General features: G+C 41.4%; 1 protein-coding gene across 1 annotated transcript in view; it reads left to right on the top strand.

Moving 5' to 3' along the window:
* The first annotated feature begins 4,289 nt into the window (after positions 1-4,289).
* The window catches only part of LOC107294980 (mitochondrial ubiquitin ligase activator of nfkb 1-A-like), a 9,621-nt gene continuing 992 nt past the window's right edge, over positions 4,290-12,918 (top strand). The window contains exons 1-3 of the mRNA XM_015824263.1: positions 4,290-4,410; positions 6,033-6,120; positions 11,277-11,397. Of these exons, the coding sequence (XP_015679749.1) occupies positions 4,294-4,410; positions 6,033-6,120; positions 11,277-11,397 (326 nt within the window). The 5' untranslated portion in view covers positions 4,290-4,293. The remainder of the gene's footprint in view (positions 4,411-6,032; positions 6,121-11,276; positions 11,398-12,918) is intronic.

Genomic DNA, 12,918 nt, shown 5'->3' with positions numbered 1-12,918 from the left:
GTAATACACTGTAATACATTTGGATCGTTTCTCACGGGCATACAATGGAAGGTTTTGCTACATACAAAGTATCCATGTGCAATGCGCATTTGGTTAGCCACATATTACTGACACAGAACTTTCCCAGTGAATTTTCCCAGTGATTATGCATTACATCATTATTCTAGCAATTATGCAGACAAATCATTATTCTAGTTATTGTTCATTTTACTACATTACTACTGTTCAGCGTAGTGTACTTTCAGCGCACAGTATTTACAACTTATATATTTTACCCCTTATATTTTTATTATTTTCATCATTTTATAACTTGTGAAGTGAATCACTGCAGTTGTTAAGTTAGCAACACGGCTGTGAAGTGAATCTGAATTCCCCATTGACTTTGCTTGTCAAGGTCACAAAAGGTCATCGCATGACCCCTGGACACTGCAACCGTTACAGATATGAGTTACTTGCCAAGCGTCCGAATTTTGATCATGTGACCATGGGGATGCTACAACAGTTGATAAGTGTGAAAAAATGGTCATAAGTCCCTTTTTTAGTGCTGCTGTAACTTGGAATGGTCACTAAATGAACTGTTGTAAGTCAAGGACCACCTGTAACTCAGAAAATGAGTTACTGTGATTCAGGAACTAAGTGGACCACATTGGTGAATACAGTAAAGCTCAGGGGTCTTCAAACTTGGGCAACTTTAAGACTTGTGGACTGGCTGAGGAATTCTGGGAGTTGAAGCAACAAAGATGATCAGGGGACTGGAGGCTAAAACCTATAAGGAACGGTTGCTGGAATTGGATGTGTCTAGTTTAATGGAGAGAAGGACGAGGGGGGACATGATAGCAGTCTTCCAATATCTCAGGGGCTGCCCCAAAGAAGAAGGAGTCAAGCTATTCTCCAAAGCGCCTGAAGGCAGGACAAGAAGCAACAGATGGAAACTAATCAAGGAGAGAAGCAACCTAGAACTAAGGAGAAACTTCCTGACAGTAAGAACAATTAATCAGTGGAACAACCTGCCTCCAGAAGCTGTGAATGCTCCAACCCTGGAAGTTTTTAAGAAGAGACTGGACAGCCATTTGTCTGAAATAGTACTGTATAGGGCAGGGGTAGGCAACCTTGGCTCTTTTATGACTCGTGGAATTCAACTCCCAGAATTCCTGAGCCAGCCATGTTGAGAGGAAAGGGAGACCTTTCCAAGCTGAGCTATGCTGGCTCAGGAATTCTGGGAGTTGAAGTCCATGAGTTATAAAGTCCATGAGTCCGCAAGGAGAAGGGCGGGGTAAAAATTCAATCAATCAATCAATCAATCAATCAATAAATCAATAAATCAATCAATAAATAAATCAATAAATCAATAAATAAATAAATAAATAAATAAATAAATAAAAGAGCCAAGGTTGCCTACCCCCTGGTATAGGGTTTCCTGCCTGAGCAGGGGGTTGGACTAGATGACCTCCAAGGTCCCTCCTATCATCATCATCATCATCATCATTATTATTATTATTATTAATTATGGATCATCACACAGTCAGCCAGATGTTTAGTCTGGATTTGGCATTTTTGTCTACCTATCGAGTCCTTACCAAGGACCTGGGATAGGCAGATGTGGATGTTTGATGGTATTACAGATATCATTGCAGGATGGAAGCAGTTTATTATTATGATTATGATTATTATTTTTTACAAATTTTATTTTCAAATAAAAAATATATAACACAATACAAATATGGTGTACTTCGTTAAAAAGAAGAAGAAAACTATTAAGTAATATGTTTTTGGGGGGTGGTCGGCAATCCCCCCACCGCATCTTCCCTCTCTATTATTATTATTATTATTATTATTATTATAATTATTATTATTATTATTATTATTATTATTATTATTATTATTATTATTATTATTATTATTTTCACAAGTCTTAAAAGTTGCCAACTTTGAAGATCCCTGGCCTACATACAGTACTTGGGTCTCTCAATAGCCGGAGATTGAAAGAACCTGGCCCCGAGGCCTGATGGGATTCGTAGTTCTCAACGAGGGCAAATGCTTATAACCCCTGCTTGCACTGAATCGCGAGACTGAGCGTAGCTCCTCGCCAGAACTATAAAGAGGAAGAAGGCATGCCGGGAGTTATGGTTTTCAAAGCAAGAAGGCACAGAGAAGGAAAGCTGGCTTAACGGGCCTAGGGACTTTATTTCCCATGCGCCTTTGCGTCACCGTAGTCGGTCGACAAAGGCTCCGGTGCTGCTGTTTGGTTCGAAAGTGAAACAGGAAACAAGCTTCGGGTCGTGGATGGCCATTAGTCAATTTTCCCAGGGAACGTTGAGCCTTGTAGCAGCCCGGTAAGTAGGCCTGCCGCCTCTGGCAATCTTTAAAACAAAGGTGCTTCTGAGCATGTGCAGAGGGTGCCGATGGATTAGGCTCCAGGCAGACGCAGGGGTGGGGGGAAGACCTCTGCTTCCCCCAGCTTTTAATTTCTCCTTGGTTTTAAATAAACTGACTTCGCTGGCGTTATTGTACTTCTTCTTCTTTTCCTTGATTGTTGTTCTGAGCTGCCTTCTGTGCTTTTGTCAGCAGAACGGTCCAATTTAGTAGCAAATGTATATTTCAGAAAATTAAATACTAAATGCATATTGCAGAAAATTAAGGACTTTTTCTAGCAATTTTTGACCCAGCTGTGGTCTTTGGCCAGAAACCCATTTTGGCATGGAGCGGAGCTTCAGGGTACACATCCAATAAAGCATCCATATGCAGATAAGCCACTCAGATTGCTTTTATTCAGCTTACTTTATATCCTCATTGACCAAACTTGAATAAAAGCATTAAATCAGTGTTTCTCAACCTTGGCAAGTTTAAGGTGGGTGGACTTTAACTCCCAGCTGGCTGGGGAATTCTAGGAGTTAAAAGTCCACCCATCTTAAACGCGCCGAGCTTTGAGAAACGCCACTTATATCACTGCAGACCTCTCTGAGGTTGAAACATATTTTATAAGGGCAGCCCAAAAATGCCTTGAAAGGCAAAAGAGCAGCCTCAGAATTCACAGAGAGGATATGAATCGAAAACTATTTTGCAGAGACAGCTGAAAAACCCCTTGAAAGGAAAAAAACAAAAACAAATCTCAAACTTCAGAAAGCGGATTTTTCTTTTCAAAGTTGGAAGTCAGCTAGGAGGAGTTACAAGCCATGAGCTGGAAAGGAAATGACAAATGAAAGTTTGTAGAATATGGGAAGTCAGTTGACAAATGAGGCTATTATCCAGAAATAAGAATAAATTAAGAAGCGACTGGACAGCCACTTGTTTGAAATGCTGCAGGGAGGGTCTCCTGTTTGGCCCCTATTTTGAATTGAAAAATACCTTCCACATGCATTGTACAAATAGATATATTTTAGTCGCTCAGTCTCCAGTTTAACTTGTTAAATGGAAACTAGATGGAAAAGGAAGATTTCTCTTAATATAATATAAAAGGTCCAGCAATCTGAATGATCCCCCCTTTTTTACCGGAACTCTGAAGGACAAGGAGTTCCCTTGTAAACTGAGTACTTACGTTTGTGTCTCGTCATTACATGTCCATCAGGAGTTGAATCCTGGTGTTAACTCGGGTTTTAAAGACAACGATTCACTCCGCCAATTCAAAACGAAGTAGTAAAATGTTAAAAAGAAGAGGTCCAACAATTCACTTAGTGGTGTCATTTTAAATTAGTAACACTGTTGTTAAGTGAACCTGGCTTCCCCACTGACTTTGCTCGTCAGATGGTCCCAAAAGATGATGACATGACACTGGAACAGTCGTAAATATAAATCAATTGCCAAGCTTTCACATTTTGATCACATGACCGTGGAGATGCTGCAGTGGTTATGAGTGTGAAAAGCAGCCACATCTCTTTTTTTTTCGTGCCATTGCGATTTCAAACAGTCACTAAATGAATTAGTTGTAAGTCGAGAGCAACCCAGCCTGTACTAGGGTTTATCTGTTTAATATTCCGAGTTGTTTTTAGACCCTTGATAATATCGGATTTGCTGTTTCAACAGGCCAAGCTTTTTATGCTTTCTTTAAAAGTCTTTAATTCGAAGAAGAGACACCAATTATAACATTACTCCAGGCAAAATATTGAGCTCTATGGGAAGATCAGCCTGGACCAACCTTATTGCTAAAACTTGGTATGCTAATGTTTTGGTTCTCCATCTTGCTTTCTTGTTTTGTTTTGGCAAGGGACGAATGGACTGTGAGGTGTCTTGCCATTCCTGGATGTAGCTGAGTTCTTGTTCCGGTTTTCTTTGTTTTTTCTTCCAGGGTCAGCTTCGATGGATACTTTTCCCTTTACGATAGGAGAAGCAATCTGTTTGGGGTCAAGCCTGGCCTTCTCTGGCCTCTTTTATTACCTGCACAGGAAGAAGGCCAAGGTGGTGTCCAAAATCCAGGTGTGACATTTATCTATTATTTTAGTTAAAGCCGTGTTTTTCAAACTTGGCAGTCTTAAGATCTGTGGACTTCAGTATCCAGAATTCCCTAGCCAGCATGCTGGAAGTCGAAGTCCACACATCTTAAGGTTGCCAAGTTGAAAAACATTGTTTTAGAAGATTTCTAATGTGTGTTTATTGATTTATTTAAAGAATTGCGCTTAAGCATTGCGACCCCAGGCAGCATGCCATCAACTAAAGCAACCACACAGTGTACAAATTCCAATTAAAATCCATCCAGGTATTGTGTAATTGTCTTTCCCTTGCCCTTGAGAAAGCAAGAGTGGGGTTTATAGTATAATATTTATATTTTACAGCACTTTAATTATTGTTCTGATGAAAGGTATAACCTCTTGTAACATCGGCATTATCTTGCATCCATAAGTTGGATTCAGATGTGTTAAGATTAAGCTTAATCTTAAGTCACCCAGCTAGCTTTCATGCCTAAATCAGGACTCATAGCCTCCTGGTGATTGGCCCAAACTTATCAATCTGGCTTTCATGCCTAAGGCAGGACTAGAACAGTGTCTCCTGGTGATTGGCCCAATATCACTAGCCAACTTTCAAGCCTAAGGGAGGGACTGGATGTCACAGTCTTCTGGTAATTCGCTCAAAGTCACTTAACCAGTTTTCCTATTAATGAGGGACCAGAACTCACAGTCTCCTGGTGATTGGCCCAGTATCACCTAGCCAGGTTTGCTGCCTAAGGCGGGACTAGAACTCTCACTCTCCTGGTGATTGGCCCAAAGTAACCCATCTCATGCCTAAGGCAGGTGTCAACGCTGCTAACATCGGATGTTCTTGCTTTGACAACATATGGAGATGCAGCCATTTTCCTTTACTTTTATGTTTTACTCTTAGAGTTAGAATTAGATGATACTGGGGGAGAGGAATGAGCATGGGACATTAGTTAGACATAACAATACTGTATAAGGGTGGGGAATGGTGCTTTGATACTATGTGCTCAGGGGAGGAGAATTTAGATTTTGGCTTGGCCTATGTACCTGCCGATGTTATGCTACTCGAATAAAGATTCTTTAAGGCAGTGTTTCTCAACCTTGACAATTTTAAGGCATGTGGACTTCAACTCCCAGAATTCCACAGCCAGTAATGCTGGCTGTGGAATTCTGGGAGTTGAAGTCCACATGCCTTAAAATTGTCAAGGTTGAGAAACACTGCTTTAAGGGAAACCATGCCTCGAAGTTCTTTGAAGAGTTTCATCTGTCCGAACCATGACATTAGGTCTAGAATTCACCATCTCCTGGTTTCGACGCCAGCACCCTAACCACTTCACTAAAGTGACTCTCAGTCGTCCCTTTTGTTTGAGTGGTCTTAATTCAGAACACACAAAATGAAACAGCTTCAGGCAATGTGCAGTTCCAGTCATTAGCCCATTACTCTGCCAGTTGCTGAACAAACGGGTGTTTCATCTGATGTACAATAGCACATGTGTAAGGCAGTGGTTTGGAAGTGTCCTTGGTAAATACGTGAATAAGCAAAATGTTTGAGGTTCCAAGGGACCTTGGTTCTGGCATTGCCTCTTCTATTTTCATTTTTCTCTCCCCCCCCCCACATTCTTGCAGGGGGCTCCGAAGCTCCAGGTGAGTTCAGATCTTCCCGGCCTTCTGTCTGCTGCAGGTGGTAACTGCCTCCCCTACGTCGTCCTTGAAGGTAAGAATTCAGCATAAAGGTGTGCCAAGATTTGAACAGGGAAACCAGCACTCCAATTGTCCCAAAGGTGCTTTTTCAAAAGGCAACTGGTCTTTCTTGTTTTTTTGCTTTTTGTTTTCTTTGAAGACCTTTTGCTGTAGAAGATTCTTGGACGGGAAGCGAAACGTCTTCAAAGAAAAATCAAAGGAAGTCCAATTGCCTCGTGAAAAAAGCACCCTTGAGACAATCAGGATCTGGATGATGGAGAATCTCCATAGACATTCACCAATTTCTCAGTCCCTTTTTCCACCTATCATGGTGAATTTGGCACCAGTTGTCCATGTTAGATGCCCACCAAGGAATCAACAAGAATTTACAATAGGAAAATACTGCCCATTGGAAAAGGGATCAAGACCTGGTTTTTTCAGTAAATCTTTGGGGACTGGAGGTATTTCACTCTGATCCCTCCTGCGGTAGTCTGTTGCAAGTCAGAGCTCCATACTTGGTGACAGGGAAACATTTAGAGTAGAGTAGAGTAGAGTAGAATAGAGTAGAATAGAATAATAATAGAATAGAATAGAATAGAATAGAATAGAATAGAATAGAATAGAATAGAATAGAATAGAATAGAATATATGGAATGGAATAAAATTAGAATAGAATAGAATAGAATAGAATAGAATAGAACATATGGAATGGAATAGAATAGAATATATGGAATGGAATGGAATAGAATAGAATATATGGAATGGAATAGAATAGAATAGAATAGAACTGGAAGGGACCTTGGAGGTCTTCTAGTCCAGCCCCCTGCTCAAGCAGGAGAACCTATCCGATACCATCTCAAACAGGTGATTGTCTGAAAAGAAAGTTATCAGCTTACTATATATCTGCCCTGAAGCTGGGAGGCTCAGGTGGTGCTTTTTCCAAGCCGCCTTCTCTATCTCTGTTTCATTTTTGGCTTCGGAGTACAGGAAGTCCTCAGTTTACAACAGTTCATTTAGTGACCGTTCAAAGTAGCAACAGCACTGAAAAAAAGAGATTTAGGACCGTTTTTTCACATTTAAGACCGCTGCGGCATCCCCATGGTCAGGTGAACAAAATTCGAATGCTTGACTCATATTTATGATGGCTGCAGTGTCCTGGTGTGTGTGTGTGTGTGTGTGTCATGTGCTCCCCTTTTGGGACCTTCTGACAAGCCAACTCAATGGGGGAAGCCAGGTTCTCTTTACAACCATGTTACTCATTTAACAACTGCAGTTATTCACTTAGGTCGTAAAATGGGGCCAAACTCACTGAACTGTCTCACTTAGCAACATCAATTTGGGGCTCAATATTTATATGTGTGTATGTTACTTGTATGTAAGGGTGTAGGTCTATACGTACGTTGCATATAGTATGTTTAAATGTGTGTTATGTATGTGTACACTTTGAGAGCAAGCAACTAAATTTCATTTTTAATGTGTTGCGCCGTTGTGCCCACAGTAAAAAAAATGACAACAACGGTTATCTAATCTAATCAATTCTGGTTGTAAGTTGAGGACTACCTGTATATCCCAGTATGGGAAAACATTACCCTTCCCCTACAGATACTAATAGATGGAAGTCTAGCATGTTTTGCTCTAAATGCATAAATCTACCTTTTCTTTTTGAACGTTCCCAAATGTGGGATGCCACGTTCTTGATCACACAGAATTGGGATTTTTCTTCCTATCGGTGTGGGGTGGGATTGAGCACGTATATTCAGTCCATAGTTTGAAATCTGGTGTGGCAGAGCCTTTTGTCAAAAAAAAAACCATTTTTAAGCTATATAGTTAGTCCTTAACTTGCAACCGTTTGTATAGTTCAGGGGTAGGCAACCTTGGCTTTTTTATGACTCGTGGACTTCAACTCCCAGAATTCCTGAGCCAGCAGAGCTGGCTCAGGAATTCTGGGAGTTGAAGTCCACGAGTCATAAAAGAGCCAAGGTTGCCTACCCCTGGTATAGTTACAACAGCATTGAAAAAAAAAGTGACTTATGACCAGTTTTCATAAGACCGTTGCAGCATCCCTGTGATCACGTGATTACAATTCGAGCTGTTGGCAACTGGCATGGATTTATGACTGTTGCACTGTCCCAGGGTCATGTGAGCCCCCTCTGTAATCTTCCCAGCTGGCTTCCAACAAGCAAAGTCAATGGGGGACGCCGGACTTATTTAAAGAGCACGATTACTTATCTTCCACTTCAAGACAGTCACTTAACTGCATAAGCTAAAAAAGGCATAAAATGGAATAAAACTCTCTTAAAGACTGCCTTGCTTAGCCATGGAAATTTTGGGCTCAATTATGGTTGTAAGTTGCATTATATATATATATATATATATATATATATATGAAGTTGCATCATATATATATATATATATGAAGTTGCATCATATACAAATACCCACGAAAACCTCAGAAAACATATATATACAAATACCCGCGAAAACCTCAGAAAACATATATATATATATATATATATATATCATATCCAGAGCTCTTAATACCACAATAAAATACTACAATAATTTGCTTGCTTAGAGCTATTTGTAGATGCCACTTCTGTCTTAACGGATTCCAAGCAACATACAGACCCAACTGTTAAGGTTATAACAATACATAGACATTCATAATCTTAAATCCTCTGGCCACAGCTAAACAATTAAATCTCTATAAATACTTCCTTTGCAGGAGGGATCACAGTGAAATACATCCAGTCCCCAAAGATTTACTGAAACAGCTTGATCCCTTTCCAAACCCCGAAGCACGGACTGATCTGATCTCCAGAGAGAGAACTAGCTATTTCAAAAAGAGGGACAGTGACTGGGAATTGAATGGTGCTCTCCTACCTTTAAACTTTCGTTTCTCTTCCCAATCCCATATTAACAACCTTTTTCGGCATTAAACCATAACTGTAGAACCTGTTCAAAATGCTTTTAGCCAAAGTCCTTTCACTTCATTTGTCGTGGTTGATTACACGACCGTGGCCGTCCTGTTTCCCTTGTTGTGGTTTCCTGAAGGTGGAAAAAAAATCAGGAACAGCCATTCTTCTTTTCCACCTGTTCTCAAGAAACCCACCCGCTTTCTAGAACAGGGCTTTTCAACCTTTTCACCCATTGTACCACTTTTAGGATATGGCAATATCCGAGTACCACCAGTCGCCTAGCAAGGTGTCAAAAACCTGATGACCCCCCCAAAAGGAAAAAAGTGATGAAGTACTGGTAGTCCTCGACTTACAACAGTTCGCTTAGTGACTGTTCGAAGTTACAATGGCACTGAAAAGAGTGCCGAGCAAGACACCTGCCTACCCACCCGGCGGCGCTCTTCCTCCTGTCCGAGGTTTTCATTGTTGTGAGCATTTCTGTTGAGGATTGGCAGCGGGGGTGGGGTGAGGGGTGTTTGGTTTTTATTCCCCCCGTCTGCTGGGTGGTTGCAGCAGGTTTTGGTCACTTCACATGACCCTGGGACACTGTGACCGTCATAAATATGAGTCAGTTGCCAAGCATCTGAATGTTAATCACAAGACCCTGAAGATGCTGCAACATTCCAGCTGATCGGCGCTTCTTCTGGGCTCAGCAGAAGCACCAGGATCAGCACCGAGCTCCAGCTGGAGCCTGGCGCTGATCCTGGCGCTTCCACTGAGCCCTGACAGCCCCAAAGAAGTGCCGATCAGCTGGAAAGCAGCACTGATCCTGGTGCTTCCGCTGAGCCCTGAGAGCCCTGCAGCTCCAGCCGTCTCTCGCTCAGGCTTGTGCGGTGCTGCCACCGGTTCAGCTCATTCCCCTCACTTACTACCACTTTTCTAGGATGGTCGCGTACCACCTGCCAGGTGCCAATGTACCACAGGTGGTACCCGTACCACTGGTTGAAACGCCCTGTTCTAGAATGATGCAAACATTTGGGGATCGAAATGAGTGGTTCTTTTTATTTTTTATTTTATTGATTTTCTTTTACATACACATGTTAATTTTTCAACCAACAAGCTGTCTGGGTTCAACAATGCTAATACAGATTCAATTCCTAATCCTTCATTCTTTCCTCTAGCCAACAATAAAATAAGTCCCAAATTTGATAGTAATCTGTATCTTCTTCATCTTTCAGTCTCATAATCAATCTAGCCATCTCTCCGCATTCCAATATTTTTCTAATTATTTCTTCCTCTGGTGGTAGTCCTTTATTCTTCCAATATTGAGCAAAGATTATTCTCGCCGCTGTAGTGACGTGTGAAATCAAATACAGACTTTGCTTGTTAATCTTTTCAGGCATTATACCTAGTGAAAAAAAGTTCAGGTTTAAAATCAACATGTTCACCTAATATTTTTTTATAACCAAGCACGTATCTTTTTCCAGTGAGTGGTTCTGAGCTCACTGGAAGGGTGCTGGGGCCATTTCAAGCCACTTAAGGGTTTTCTGGAAATAATAATAATAATAATAATAATAATAATAATAATAATAATAATAATAATAATTAATAATAATAATAATAATAATAATAATAATAATAATAATAATAATAAAGTTGGAAGGGACCTTTGAGGTCATCTAGTCCAACCCCCTGCTCAGGCAGGAAACCCTATACCATTTCGGACAAATGGCTGTCCAGTCTCTTCTTAAAAACTTCCAGTGTTGGAGCATTCGCCGCTTCTGGAGGCAGGTTGTTCCACTGGCTAATTGTTCTCACTGTCAGGAAGTTTCTCCTTAGTTCTAGGTTGCTTCTCTCCTTGATTAGTTTCCATCCGTTGCTTCTTGTCCTGCCTTCAGGCGCCTTGGAGAATAGCCTGACTCCCTCTTCTTTGGGGCAGCCCCTGAGATATTGGAACACTGCTATCCTGTCCCCCCTCGTCCTTCTCTTTGTTAAACTAGACTTACCCAATTCCAGCAACCGTTCTTCATATGTTTTGGCCTCCAGTCCCCTAATCATCTTTGTTGCTCTTCTCTGTACTCTTTCTAGAGTCTCAGCATCTTTTTTACATCGTGGTGACCAAAACTGGATGCAGTTTTCCAAGTGCGGCCTTACCAAGGCCTTGTAAAGTGGTATTAATACTTCACGTGATCTTGATTCTATCCCTCTGTTAATGCAGCCTAGCACTGTGTTGGCTTTTTTGGCAGACCGCTCTCAAGCTGATTGTAACCGTTTTGCCTGCCTGTCATTTAAGGAGTGGTCCAACCAGTTGAAGCAGCTCTCACCAGCCCATACCACAAGGAGCTGCAGGGAGTGATCGAGAGACTGATCCTGAAGGAGCATCGATTGATCTGGAACAGCCTAGCCCGAAGCTGGTAAGCTACCTCTTGGAGAACAAACAACAAAATCAAACAACCAGCTTTGGACCAATCACCGGGAGGTTATGAATTCGAGTCCCGTCTTAGGCATGAAAGGCAGTTGGGTAACTTTGAGCCAATCACCTGCAGGCTGTTAATTCTAGTCCTGCCTTAAGCATGAAAGTCGGCTGGGTGATTTGGGGCCAATTGCTAAGAGGCGAGTTCTAGTCCCACCTTAGGCGTGGGAGCCGGTTGGGTGACTTGGGCCAATCATCAGGAGGCTGTGAGCTCTAGTCCCACCTTAAGCGTGAAAGCCAGCTGATTGACTTTCAGCCAATCACCTGCAGGCTATGAATTCTAGTGCCGCTTTAGGCGTGGAAAGCTGGCTGGTTGACTGTGAGCTGGCTCCTCCCTCTCAGCCCAACCCACTTCACAGAATTCTTGTGAGGTAAATAGGAAGGAAGAGTACTAGATATATGTTCTGCCTTGAGTTATTTATAAAAAATAATAAAAGGTGGGATGTAAAGAAGCAAATAAGCTACATGAGAACCTGAAGTGTTGGTCTACTGTGCACAATGCCTTCCCCTAATCAGGGGTAGGCAACCTTGGCTCTTTTATGACTCGTGGACTTCAACTCCCAGAATTCCTGAGCCAGCCATGCTGAGGGGAAATGGAGAGGTTTCCAAGCTGAGCTATGCTGGCTCAGGAATTCTGGGAGTTGAAGTCCACGAGTCATAAAAGAGCCAAGGTTGCCCACCCCTGCCCTAACTGGTGCTCAGCCATGTGCTCCTGTTGCAGGGTAAATCTGGACTCCTTTTATACATATTTTTATTAATTTTTATAATCACAAGTGCTTCATATTCTATCAGCAACATATTGTCTGGGTTCCAGCATTTAACTTACTAATACATATTAAGTTCCTTTCTCTCTACCTCATTTTTCTGGCCAATGATAAAAGGTATCCCATGTTCTAAAATAAACTGAGTCTTCTCTCTCTTTCATTTTCAATGTCAATCGATCCATTTCTGCCCACTCGTTAGATTTTTTTAATTAACTCTTCCTCCGTTGGTAAACCTTCATTTTTTCCAATGTTGAGCGAATACAATTCTTGCTGCAGTTAATATATGTAAAATTAGATATAGGCACCCTTTCTCGTAATTTCCTACAATTGTGCCTAACAAAAATAATTCCGGCTTGAAATCTGTATGTTTTTTCATCATTTTCTCTAACCATGTATGTATTCTTAACAACAACAACAACAATAATGATAATAATAATAAAGTTGGAAGGGACTTTGGAGGTCATCTAGTCCAACTCCCTGCTCAGGCAGGAAACCCTATAACATTTCAGACAAATGGCTGTCCAATCTCTTCTTAAAAACTTCCAGTGTTGGAGCATTCACCGCTTCTGGAGGCAGGTTGTTCCACTGGTTACTTGTTCTGACTATCAGGAAGTTTCTCCTTAGTTCTAGGTTGCTTCTCTCCTTGCTTAGTTTCCATCCGTTGTTTCTTGTCCTGCCTTCAGGCACCTTGGAAAATA

The sequence above is a fragment of the Protobothrops mucrosquamatus genome, unplaced genomic scaffold (assembly GCF_001527695.2).
Source record: "Protobothrops mucrosquamatus isolate PMUCROS unplaced genomic scaffold, P.Mucros_1.0 scaffold2173, whole genome shotgun sequence".
NCBI lineage: Eukaryota > Metazoa > Chordata > Lepidosauria > Squamata > Viperidae > Protobothrops > Protobothrops mucrosquamatus.
The sequence above is the reverse complement of the archived record's forward strand: the minus strand, read 5'-3'. Positions and strand labels throughout refer to the sequence as shown.